This window comes from Haliotis rufescens, unplaced genomic scaffold, assembly GCF_023055435.1.
Source record: "Haliotis rufescens isolate VD_foot unplaced genomic scaffold, xgHalRufe1.0.p SCAF_2, whole genome shotgun sequence".
NCBI classification, from domain to species: domain Eukaryota; kingdom Metazoa; phylum Mollusca; class Gastropoda; order Lepetellida; family Haliotidae; genus Haliotis; species Haliotis rufescens.
The window spans coordinates 33,546,583-33,560,817 of NW_025963890.1; the positions used below are offsets into that span (position 1 = coordinate 33,546,583).

General features: G+C 38.5%; 1 protein-coding gene across 2 annotated transcripts in view; it reads right to left on the reverse strand.

The window, feature by feature from the left end:
- Window positions 1-14,235, reverse strand: part of LOC124117953 (general transcription factor IIF subunit 1-like) — a 50,512-nt gene that overhangs the window by 22,692 nt on the left and 13,585 nt on the right. For both annotated transcript variants that reach the window (XM_048399827.1, XM_046479980.2), the window contains exons 3-4: window positions 926-1,004; window positions 271-482 (exon numbers count right to left, since the gene is read on the reverse strand). In XM_048399827.1, coding sequence (XP_048255784.1) covers window positions 271-482; window positions 926-1,004 — 291 coding nt within the window. The remainder of the gene's footprint in view (window positions 1-270; window positions 483-925; window positions 1,005-14,235) is intronic.

Here is a 14,235-nt window from a genome sequence, read left to right on the forward strand (position 1 = left end):
TAATTTAAGACTATTTACGTATTCAGTTTATAATAACTTGTCATATATTCTTAACTGAATCATGATGCGATTTGTCTCCTATCATTTGTGATTTTTCAATTTTAATAACTTTGAAGATGGGCAGGCAACATTTATGGGTCACCTGCCCGACTGTCTTGTTGGGTTTTTAAATTATTTCAAACACTGATATACAATACAGGTGTCCTGCTCTGGGTTTATAGGGTAAAGGAAAATAAACCAGTTTGATATTTGGACCTGAAAACAACCTACTTCTTCATATTTTTTCCCTGGCCTATCTTCAGCATCCATGGCTGGTCCTCCGGGTTATACTTCTTCACTCTGATCCCATACTTCTTCCTCCGTGCTTCCTCCTTCTGTTCCCGACCAAACTCACTCCCAGCGCCAAACTTGGGCATGGTGTCAATGTCATAAGCACTCTTAAATTCCTTGAAGTTGTTTTCTCTCTCTATCCTCACTGAAGTCTGAAGAGGAAACAATGATGCCAAGACATTTTTCCATGTTTCACATACGAAGATACAGAACTTAAGCATGTTCAGTAAGGAAAATGACGAGCCATCTAGGTCACACCGCTTCACTACTGACAGACACAAGTAATCTACTGTAGTCATGACAGTCGGGCATTTTTTTCAATTACTTGGTTTGCATTGAATGTATTTACAATTAAATTTTGACAAGGACTGAAGAAAGAGTTCAGTTTAAGGTAAGGTAGCAAAGTAACCATTTGCCGCCTTTGTCTCAGGCAACATCAGCTTAAATTACACATCAGTTCACAGTGTAATAACGTCTGGATTATCTGCATTTAACTGGACATATCTCTTGACCTCTCCTTGCAGCAATGTATGCCATTTACATGTTAACTCCAATGTTTTGTGGCAGCTTCCATCACAGAGTTGCATCTACCCACCTGTGCCTGCTGAAGTTTCACAAAGTCAAGGTCCACACCACTTCCGATCTTCATCATGCTGTACTTCTTTTTTCTTTCTCTGAAAATGGGAAATTTGTAAGGAATACTAATCACATATTCATATTTGTTGCGTAGGCTCTGCTACCAATGTTTGTTGCGCAGTGGAAGGCAACGACGTTCATGTGTATACCTTCCGTCTTTTCTACTCCACTGGAATGGTACGATTAATGGGGAACTAAACGTGATTCTCTTTCTATGACAGAATGGGTAACTAAACGTGATTCTCTTTATATTATATGTGGGGAACTAAACGTGATTCTCTTCTTAATGAAAAAAAAGAAAACTATGCAATGTCCATGACCTAGAATGCAGAAATGAATAATTTACTATAGGAGCAAGTACACACTTTACGTTTCTAAGGGCCACGAATATTGTCCCATCTAGTATATACCAAGACCACGAATATTGTCCCATCTAATTTATACCAAGACCACGAATATTGGTCCAACAATAACTAGTTCCTATAAAGACCACGAATATTGGTCAACAACCGTAAAGTGTGTCTTGCTCCAACGAACGAAAAGCCTGCACTGACGATTGCAATGCATCACGTGTCAGCATTCATTTTCTGCACGTGAAACGAATGCCACAATCTGATTTCCGCGAAGCATGTGGCGTTTGTGCTCATGTTCATGTAACATGAACTGAAACAATGTTTGTTTTCTTTTATTTATATTCTCTCCACAACATACCCCCTCTTGATGATAGACCAATGTCTATCAACTACTACCAATAAATTTTAACACGAAGTCGAACTAACAACCCAATGAACTAACAATTCCGATCATAAGTCCACTATGTTCACTATGTACAAGAAATACTGATCTGATATGCTAAATCTTCTACTTTGGCAGCCTCATTGTACTGGAACATTAATTCTCTGTATCACTGTTCCATTCTAAAGGACAAATCTTTGTCACAGGTCTCGTAAGTTTTGATTGTCCAACTTGAACCTCCACAACTCTAACGTGACCATCCTGTCCAGGAAATATCTTCACTATCCTGCCAAGGGGCCAACAACCACAAGGTGTATTCGGAGACACGACAATCACAACGTCATCAACTCTAAAGTCTTTGGTTGGAGTGAACCATTTTTTCCTGACATTGAGAGTTGGCAACCATTCTCTCATCCAACGTCTCCACACATGTCTCACAAGCCCTTGGACTTGTCTCCATCTCCTCCTTGGAGTGAATGATGAATCAATTTCTGGAGCGAATTCTCCTCCCATCTGTCCATGAAGGAAATGGTTTGGTTTCAAAGGTGTCTCATCTTGTGGATGGGCACTCTGGTAAGTCAATGGTTGAGAGTTAATAAGAGCTTCTGCACCTGTGAAGGCAGTCATTAACTCCTCATCAGTAACATCTCCAGCGCTCAATATTGCAAAGATAGCGCGTTTAGCCGACTTAATCATGGACTCAAAGACACCACCAAAGTGAGGAGCATGAGGAGGATTGAATGTCCAAATAACTCCTTTATTTGTTAGTGAGGTTTTTACTACATCTGAGTCCAGTTCTGACACAAGAACCTTCAACTCTTTTGCAGCTCCAACAAAATTTGCGCCATTGTCTGAAATGATTTCCTTTGGCATTCCACGTCTATGTGCCATTCTGCAAAAAGCGTTCAAAAAGGATTCTGTGTCAAGTCCATATGCCATCTCTAAGTGTACAGCTCGTGTTGAGAGACATGTAAAGAGACAAAGGTATCGCTTTTGTCGACGTTTTCCTCTACCTTGCACGGTGATAAATGGGCCAGCAAAGTCAACACCAACTTGAGTAAATGCACGTAACGAACATTTCACTCTAATTGCCGGAAGATCTGCCATGATGTGATGTGTGGGTTTTGTCTTCAGGCGTCGACACCAAGAACATTCTCTCTCCCACTCACGAATCTCTTCCCTGGATGAAATAATCCAGAATCTTAGACTATCAATTTTGTTACCCAATTTCGTCTTGGAAGTATAATGGGAAACCTAGCAGCTGCAGATAACACCTTTGCATATTTCAATCTTCCACCCGATCGTAGGAGGCCATTTTCATCAAGCATTGGATTGAGAGATAGAATCTTACTTGTTTTGGGCAATGGTTTACCCTTAGCCAAGGCATTGTATTCTTCAGAAAATGCCTCTTTCTGTGTTTTGGTCAACAGTTTCATTTCAGCATCTTCAATTTCTTCAAGATCAAGATCACCTTTTTTACGGATACAGGTTGGTATACGAGAGTTGTTGAAGAATCTGAAAATCCATGCAAGAACTCTGCAAAGTCGTTTCCAGTTTGAAAACCTAGAAGGTTCTAAACGCCATGGTGTTTCTTCATCTGTTTCACACAACATTGTAACTGCCCTCTGAGGAATTCATAGTTACTGAAGTCAACAACTTGTTTTGGCCAATCATTTTCTGTTGAAGTCAGGAATTCAGGACCGTTTAACCATTTCCTGTTCTCCAATGTTTGAACTTGAGCACCTCTGCTGACAACATCTGCAGCGTTCAGTTGTGAGGGAACTTACCTCCACTGACTAGGATTTGTATTCTCATGGATGTATCCAACACGATTTGCCACAGATGACTTGAAACTTCTACTCGGACTTTTCACCCACCACAACACATTTAAGCTATCAGACCAAAGTGTTGCAGACAGGTGTTATTGCCAAGGCCTTTACAACAGCATTGAGAAGTTTAACTCCAATGACAGCTGCAAGCAATTCCATTCTTGGAACACTGACTGCTTCAAGAGGTGCCACATGACTCTTTGCAGCTACGAGATTACTTGAGACCACCTCACCTTTGTCCATAGTGATTGCATATACAACAGCCCCATATGCTTCTTGTGAAGCATCTGCGAAAACGTGCAGCCTTGTATTTTCTATAGCAGAAGCCACTTGAATGCATCTTGGTACCCGAATCAATCTAAGAAGTTCTATTTCATGATACCACTGCCATGCTTTCTAATTGGGGGTTGATAACTTCATCCCACCCAGCACTTGTTGTCCATATTTCTTGGAGGATAACTTTGGCCCTTATGATGAAAGGTGCCAAAATGCCAAGGGGATCGAAGAGTTTTGCAGTTTCTCTCAAAAAGTGTCTTTTTGTCATGCTAAAACTGTTGTCTTGAACATAGTAACAGAAACGAAAGTCATCACTTTCTGCATTCCATGTCAGACCAAGAGCCTTAACTGAAGGCAACTCCTTCATGTGTATATTGATCTCCTTCAACCTGTCTTCAAGAGGAATGTTGTCTAGAACCTGTGTTGAATTAGAAACCCATTTTCTAGCATGCATACCTGCTGAACTCCATAAGGCATTTAGCTGTTCATAGAGTTCTATTGCCTGACCATCATTTTCTACTGAATCCATGTTATCATCCGTGTAAGTGGATTTCTGAACCGTTTCTGCAGCCAAAGGGAATTCTCTTTCGTGATGTCTGGCATGTTCTTGTGAAATATATTGTGCCAAGAAAGGAGAACAATTCATTCCAAACACAACTCTGGTAAATTCGTAAACATCAGGTGTTTGGTTCTGGTCCATACTTCTCCAAAGGAATCTGAAATGAGAACGATATCACAAATAATCGCGACTGGGTGCTTCCTGAAGCGAAGCAAAATCTCAAACAAATCATTTTGTAACTTAGGACCATGATGAATTGTATCATTCAAGGACAAACCGTTACATTTTGCCGACGCGTCAAAGACTATTTTGACTTTTGTTGTTGTTCTATCTGGTTTCACGACAGGAAAATGAGGTAAGAACCATTTTGTTTCTTTAATTTCTTCTTCAGGCACTTTCCTGATGTAACCTTTGTTGATATATTGTGCAATGACATCATCATATGCCTCTGAAATGGTTTTGTCTTTGGACAACTTCTTTTCAATGTTCAACAACCGACTGAAAGCCATATCATAGTTGCTAGTAAGTTCATCAGCTGTCAACCCCAACCTTGTGCCTACCATTGCAGTACTGAAGAGAAGATTGTACAGAATCAGCAGCCATTTGATCATTCACACTCATGATTTGAATTGAACTGGAAACATTTTCTATTTCCCAAAATCGTTGGACCAAAAGATCCATGTCCTTTTCCCCACTGTATTCAGTATCAACGTTATTCACGAAGAATGTACTTGTTCCTTGTGTCCGTTTAACATGGAGCCCTGTTACATTCCCTACACACGTCCACCCCAAAGGTGTGAGTCTAGCCACTGGTTCTCCAGTCCTACCACAGACATCACCACGGGAGGAATGCAGTTCCAGGTAATCCATTCCTATCAGTATGTCAACGATTGGTCGTGAACCTAAGTTGGGAAACTGTATGTCCCTCAAATGAGACCATTTCTGTGCATATTTTTGCCAGTCAAACACTTTCATGCTGCCAGTGACTTTAGTAGTTGATAAAGCTACTATCTGCATGTCAACTGAGCCATCAATACTTTCCAATCCAAATTCAACAGACATACTGTCAAAGGTTTCTGTTTTACTGTTAAGGACGTTAACAGATACAGATTTAGTTTGACCCTGAAGACCAAGGTCTGATGCAACATCTTCATTGATGTATGTTTGTGTGCTTGCATTGTCTAACAAGGCATTGACCACTAATCTGTTTTTCCCATTCTTCAGTATAACTGGAATGGTTCTAAGAAATGAGATTGCGTCTTCATAGTAGACATTGTGGTTGTCTGTGTTAGGTTCTCTGTGCCACTCCCAGAGATACCTTTATCAGTTACTCCAGCACCACTACAGTTTCTATTTTGATTACTTCCTTTGTAATTGTCATGTAGCAGGCGATTATGAGTAGCTTGACAACTGTCTATACCACATTTATCTGATATGGTACATACATGTCTATGATGTTTTGTTCCAAGACATCGGAAGCAAAGACTCAATTCCTTTGCCTTATCCCATCGTTGTGGAACATCAAGATTTTTAAATATTCTGCATTGCCAAATCTTGTGATTGGGATTTTTACAGACATGACAATGTTGTGCCTTGCTTACACCTTGTGCACCAAAGTATGTACCTGATCTTTGATGTTGTCTAGATTCTGATGTCTTTGATTTCTCTGATAAGCCATGTTTAACTTCAGAGGCTACAGTATTGAATTCTGCTTCTTGGATAATCCATTCACGAAGAGTTTCAACAGATTCCTGTCTTTGTTGCTCAAAGACCCATCTACTATATTGAACTATCATGTTTTCAGTTAACTTTTACAAACAACCATCACCTAGCTCCTCTATCTTGTCAGCCTCTCTGAGACTAACTGCCACATCTAGCATGTCAGCAAACTTATCAAGATCTCTGGCATTTCCTGGGCGTAATGGCTTGATGTTAGAAATTTCCTCTAACTTTAATGCTATTTGTCGTCGTTTGCCTCCATATTTCCTTTCAAAACGCTCAAGAGCAATATTATATGCCTGCGCACTATGACCTAAGTTGGCCACAAGCTGTGCAGGTTCACCTGATAGAATCAAGAGTTCCGTCACATTCTGTTTTGGGATGTGGAACCTGTTCATCATTCTTTGATTTTTGCTGTGTGTACTTACCATCAGAACTGCAGCTCTGAGCACCATCAACACTAGCTCCCTTATCAGACGCATGTTTGCTACCTTTTGCTCCATGAGAATTTTGACTTTTTTCTGAATGAAATATAGCAGATATTCCCGATAGCATTGACTTAGAAGAACTAGAATCCCACGTGTTGCTAAGATACACTTGTGCTTTGTCGAGAGCTGAATCTATGACTTCCTCAATTTCATCTATTTCAATGCTTGTTTTCTCTGCCTTATCAACTTCACCAGCTTTTTTGTAAGCCTTCATGAGCTTTACAATTATACAAACAGCTTTACTGTGAAGAGAACAGACTTTATCAATTGTTTCCCTTATTGTTTTACGTGTTGGAAGTTCTTGTTCAAGCAACTCCAACAATTTATTCTTATTTTTTGTCAACACCGATTTAGCAACTGTCTTTTGTTGCTTTAAAGCTGCTATTGTGACATCTAAATCACCATCTATGGATTCAGTCATTTTGGAATCCACTTTTGATTTTGAACTTTTGGACTTTATTACGATTTTATCGCTGTCCTCTTTGACTTCTGATCCTTTAGAATCCACTTTTGATTCCGAACTATGAGACATTATCCCGGTTTAAATTGTAGGCCTTTAAAACCTAATATTCACAGGTAATGTAATGAAAACTGATTTACAAGGAAACCATCTGATCTATCAAAGTGAAGTAAAAAAGACAAAATATATACTCTCAATAAGCACAAAACCACGTTTGTAACCACGCTCTGCTACCAATATTTGTTGCGTAGGCTCTGCTACCAATGTTTGTTGCGCAGTGGAAGGCAACGACGTTCATGTGTATACCTTCCGTCTTTTCTACTCCACTGGAATGGTACGATTAATGGGGAACTAAACGTAGTTCTCTTTCTATGACAGAATGGGGAACTAAACGTGATTCTCTTTATATTATATGTGGGGAACTAAACGTGATTCTCTTCTTAATGAAAAAAAAGAAAACTATGCAATGTCCATGACCTAGAATGCAGAAATGAATAATTTACTATAGGAGCAAGTACACACTTTACGTTTCTAAGGGCCACGAATATTGTCCCATCTAGTATATACCAAGACCACGAATATTGTCCCATCTAGTTTATTCCAAGACAACGAATATTGGTCCACGATAACTAGTTCCTATAAAGACCACGAATATTGGTCAACAACCGTAAAGTGTGTCTTGCTCCAACGAACGAAAAGCCTGCACTGACGATTGCAATGCATCACGTGTCAGCATTCATTTTCTGCACGTGAAACGAATGCCACGATCTGATTTCCACAAAGCATGTGGCGTTTGTGCTCATGTTCATGTAACATGAACCGAAACAATGTTTGTTTTCTTTTATTTTTATTCTTTCCACAACAATATTTTATATACCGTATTCGACGTAATAAGCGCCCAGGGCGCTCTCAAAATTAGATATAGGGGGCTCTTATTAGAATATTATTTTGGTGGAAAAAAACAGAGTTTAAAGATAAATTTTGTGGTTTATGCTGACAGCCTGTATTATCATGTACGACAGATATATTTTTCCAGAATTTAATTGCCCATAATTCAGGTTGCATATAACACACGAGTGTGTATCATACGCGAATAATTAAGTCTTGTGTACATTGATCAATCGGAAGGGGTGCTAATTTGGATTGTTCACTAGCCAATATATTAGCAAATATCGCCGTGGGCGCTTATTAGAGCAGGGTGCTTATTACGTCGAATACGGTAATGGCAAATTTTAGTATTAAATGTATATTAAAAAACTTAACCTTTCTCACACTATGCATAACTTCTTTCTTCTTCAATCCTATGTGGAAACGTTCTTGAATCATGTTTCTAGCTTCTAAAACAAAAACATTCACCCAAACACACCCCAGCATATCTATGGTTACAACCAACAACTGGGTCAATGGCAAACAACCGTACACTAATCCGCCAGGTGGCGCGTCGGAATTTGCGTCCCGGAAGTGTTGCTAATGTAAACATGTCGCACTACAGCGGTTTGACAGTTGAGAAGCTGAAGACAGAGTTGCGATGCCGTGGAGCAACTACAAGCGGGAAGAAGATCGATTTGATTGAAAGGTATGTAATTGTACAAGAGACTTGCCAATTCTGTGTCAGTTTGCTTTGAATCTTCGAACAGTCTTTGAATGAAATTTGTTGTTATCGATAAACGAAACGTCAGGGGTGTGCAAATTTCATTTTATTGAATGAAAACCCGTGCATTTTGGTGAAATCGTAAATAAAGCATGCGTAAATATCTTTTACCCATTATGCTATGTCAGTCGTCTACAGAGCATGAACTGGGGCTATAATGACTACATGTATGCAAAAGCAAAGACCATATGGCATATACCGGCATATGGTCTCTGGCAAAGCCAGTGGTGTATGCATTCACTCAATGTATCAGACTAAAATATATCAAAATAAATAGTACCGTATATATTAACCTTTTGATATGGTTCAACTGTTTAGCCATGTTATCTGATTGATTTGTTTTGTTCTGATTTGTAAAGGAGTTTCAAGAATTTTATTGATAAGTTTTTGTGTGATTAAATTTTTTTTATTCTGTCTATCTTTGACAGATTACAGATGACCAGGCTGCAGACTTAGAGTCAAAGACAAGAAAGCAGGCCAAGTGTAGCTTGTGGCATGAAGAGAGGAGATGGAGGTTGACAGCATCTCAGTTTGGGACAATTTGCAAATGTACTACAAGGAGAAACAAAACTAAATTATGTGAACAAATTGTCTCTGGAAGAAAACTAGTTTGTAACTCTGTGAGGCATGGGTTACAGCAGGAACCCAAAGCTATTGCCAAACTTGAGATAGCCTGTAATGTTCATGTTCACAGTTGTGGAATGTTTGTTGACTCTGAACTCCCTTTCCTTGCAGCAACCCCAGACGGTGTCATTGATTCTAACACCATTGTTGAGGTTAAATGTCCTTACAGTGCTAGAAATGAGGTCATTGCTCCTGGGAAACTCTTTCCTTATCTTTGTGAGAGAAATGGCCTCATGCAACTGAAAGAAAACTGTCATTACTACTTTCAGGTGCAGGGTCAGATGTATCTATCAAAGCGAAAATACTGCTTATTTGCTGTTTGTACGTTCAAAGACTTCTTTGTTCAGAAAATATCACTCGATGAGGAATACTGTACAGGAAGTTTGATTCCCAGACTCTCATTATTCTTTGAGTCTTTCCTCAAGCCTTACATTGCTACTCACTGCATTTGTTAAGATTCACGAACAGACATCCTTTTGTGGATTAATACATCCATGTGAAGACTGTGTATCTAAAAAGAACTAAGAGTCTTATCTAACTTACTTTTGCCTCGATTTTCAAAAATTATTTGAAATCAGTGACTTTTCACAGTTAAGGAATAAAAGTTTGTTCTTTTCAACTACTGAAATCTGGTGATGAGAATGATACAAATGAGTACCGGTAGGTATATCCCTGATTGAATCCATGTGTAAAGTACTTACTTCTATTCTTAGCTGTAGGCCTAATGGAAAAACTGTAGGCCCAAACATGTTAGCTGAAGCAGTGAGATATACTCTTGCAATATAAAATTACAAAATACAACCAGTCATCCAGAAGCTATTACTGCTATCACACCAAGTTCCCAGAGACTCAGTGGTAATAGATGGTGATACATTTATCAAGGAAATTATCAGCTTGTAAAACATCTTTGAACAAATCTGTCATCTATGGGTATACTGACCGATGTCTATTTCGAACACTGACCTTGGGAATGTGGTGGAGCTCCTTTGCAATGAAATTACATGACTGAATGTCTGTCTGACAACCGTGTGATGGTGCTGTACTATTGCATTCATTGTTAAAGTGGTAAGAGAGAGAGATCCTAAGCACAGATCAACAAACAAATGTGAGACATTCAATGGTATTTTTTCATTATGTAATACATGTATCATGGGTACAGTGTTATGTACATATATTCATCATTTCAATTGTTAAAACACAATAAAGTTGTTATATTTGAACATTTCTCACACATTCCAATTGTACTTTCAAGTTCAAGTTTGTATTCAGAATTCAGCCCAAAGTACGGTTACATGTTTGTCGCTAAATATTGATCCACAATCTATAAACATTTCTACATAAATATGCTTACTTTGTGTGCATAATCCACAAACATCCTTGTACTATAACAACCGCTTTATTTGTACTTGTGTTAACAGACAATGTTCGCATGTGTACACTTTAAACTGTCTGAACTTAACCCCATATACCTGGTCCATAACCAATGACTGGCACAATCATTCTGTCAACAATTAAACACAACTCTTAAAGATATGTTTGCATTATATATAAATGTGAGCAAAATATTCATGGCTTTTCAGGTTATTGTGCTAATGTATTTCTAACCAAACCACATGAAGACTTGGTGGTGTCAAATATCCACAAGCACTTGTATGCTGATACAATTTAAAGTATTTCACCTTTGAACCACTATTTTTCAATTTGTTTGAAAAGTCCTCCTCTGCAAAATACAATCATAATTGTTTCATCTAAATTTACATTCATAACATATTTGCCACAAAAGCTTTCTACATCTGATTTCTGCAATTTGACAATAGCGTCACTTGCATTCAAAATGCCATCAGCAAACATCAATGTGCTAATTTTATCAACTAACTCATTCACAAACATACCTTTGCAGTTTCCGGATTGTATTAGTTGAACAAGATCATTAAGAAACAGAGTAAACAGTAATCATACAGCAGTGAGCCGTGTCTAATACCTACCATACAGTCACAGTAGACAATCACACCTGTCTACTAGCAGTAAACTGTTGTACTTTCAATGCTATGAACAGACAACACTAGGTCATACAAACATACATGAATGTGTGAAGTATGTTTAGAATGGACATTTATTCATGCAAGTCGGTTTACAATGCTTGGGCGAAAGTTTGACAACATATAGCAAATTTGAACAATTCTAGTGCCTAGTGGAACTTTTGATGGATGAAGCTCCCTTTTAAGAATTTTGTAAGTTTTGCCAAGTCCAATAACACGCTCAATATGAATTCTCTTGGATGATACTCTGCAGTCATGGACTACCTCTTGGGGTTCAAGCTGACTTTTGTGTTGACTTTTACATCTGAAGATGAAAATATGTCCTGCACCATAATGCCTCTGTCCGCCATAATACTGTCTCCTGCACAAAACACACCTGGCATGTCACTAACATAGGTAACAAGACCTTGAGGAGAACAACCAATCATAGTTTTCAGAGTGTCCCTGTTCTTGTACCTTGAGAAAGTGGCCCTCTGGTAATCTACATTGCCTGGCTTACAAATCAGAGTCTCAGTTGCATCTAGAATGACCCTTGTTGATGGGAAGCGCTCCTTGAAATTTTCTGACATTGTATCTTGAACGGTGTCATGTGATGCCCATATGTTTAGCTCAGTCAGTTGGAAGTACAAAAAGTTTGTCCATGTGAGAATTAATGTTGATACAGTACTTTCACTGACATGAAACAACATGGAATGGTCAAAATCATCTCTTGCCTGTCTGAATTTTAACAAAGTCATAAAAAGCTGATCTTCTGGTGGTATCAAAGAACACTGATATGAAAGATGATTGACAGAGGGGCCAAGTACATGAAAGAAATACATAAAATGATCATAATTGTCAAAACCAGTGTAATACAAAACTGCTTTGTCATTATCAGTTATGCGATGAATCGAGAATCTGGAGCTCGATTCCGACAACAAGCTGCACTGTATGGCCACATCTTCTGTATGATCAACAGCATCTGACTGACAAATAATTTCATCGCATCCTGGTGAACAAATTTCAACCTCACTTCCCAGATCAGGAACATCTTCCACATCTATAACATAGTGTCTAGGTTTCCTTGGTTCATTCACTTTCTTAAAGGAGAACACTGTTGGTATTGCAACCCCTCTTCAATCGTCTTTTCTTTCCTGAAAATAAAATATATAGAATTATTTCAAAATATCATCAATTAAGGTTTTATCGTAATAAGGAATTTAGTTATTGTTCACACAGTAACAATAAACATGGTAAATTCATGAACAAATATTATCAATGAGGACATAAGCAAATTATTAAAAAAAATTGAGCAAAATTTTAAAAAAGGTGTTTATTTTAGTTGGGACAAATTTATGGGAATGAAATCTAAGCTAGAACATCTATTATTATTAAGATAACTTCATTTAATAGTATAGAACTCTATAATAGTAATAGAACTATATTTGGTCTACTCCTAAATAGATCGAACATCAACTTCAACAGTTTTTGCATATATAAGCCTACTCAAGACTGGCATAACTTCAGGGTGGGAATAATTTAAATAGATTCTAATTATGTAAAATTTAACTTAACACGTAAAAAAGAATTGACTGAAAGTCATTCATCGCAATACATATAATAAATATTAGGACAATAATTTTTAAAAAAATTATTTCAGTAAAATGCGGCACAGAGGACGACCGGCATATTTTTTTCTGCCAATATTTGGGTGAGCCCAATATTGTGCACCCAGATAAAAAAAAATATACCGTGACTAATACACTTTATTCATGATTGATTTACATATCAAAATTACTGAATATTGTATTGCATTTGGTGGGTCACCAATACCAGATTCTGAGGTACAGGACAATAATAACATTAGTCCGTTCATTCGGTTACTAACTTCGTTGCTAATGACGCTTACCGGTGTCCGATGGCTTGTAGTCGCTGTCAAGGAAGTGATTACGACAAACCACTGAGTATGGACTTGGTTTCCATAATTTCTTGGATGCCGGATCCTCTCTTCCAATCGCCACACGCCATTTTATGCAAATATCCGGATCTTGAGGAAAACCGTGGCCGTCAGAACGACTGTCACATTGCGGTACGCAACAGCGCGAAGGCATTTTGTCTGTAAACAATGGCATACGGAGCTAGCAACAAGGACGGAAATTCCGCAGCGCCCCCTGGACCGCTGTTTCGTACCGGTGTTTGCCATTACGTGCTCTCGTGCATGGTAACCTTGACCATATGCGTCTCTCTACCATCTCATTCTCTTTCTTTGAGCTATCAGGCTAGAGGAACTGAGATGCGGGTATGGTTGGGTGCACATATCGTGTGAGAAATAGGATAGGAATATCAATATACAATTTATACTAAAATTTCCAAACTATTAAACTTATCTTATCCCACAGTATGCATTTTATCCCCCAGTTGGATGGTGGGCCTCAGGTACCCTAGCCTGTATAGACTACAACTGTGAGAATACAAGAGGAAGCTGGATGAACTCGTGAGTAGGAAAAACACACGATTAACCTGTATTGACAATCCCCAGATGTTAATTAAACGAAACACCATGTGATCGGGAATACTTCTCGAACGTGTTTTCACATATGTGGTCATAGAATGACCACATAGCTGTAAATGCATAAACAAAATAGCTGACGACTTAAATCGATTCTGGAACGATATCTATTCTTCAAACTAGTCACAGAGCTATCTCCAACGGACAATATGGACTGACTGTTCAGTATCTCATTTAGTGCTACGTCAAAGTTTTCAAACATATTCTAGTGCATGAACCGAACCGGGATGTGAAGAGGAATGATCGACAACACCCATAAGAGGACCTCGAACCAAAACCTTACATCACAAATACTCAAGGCAGAGGTGAGTCGAATAAAGTTTTGGGACACCGTTCTATTT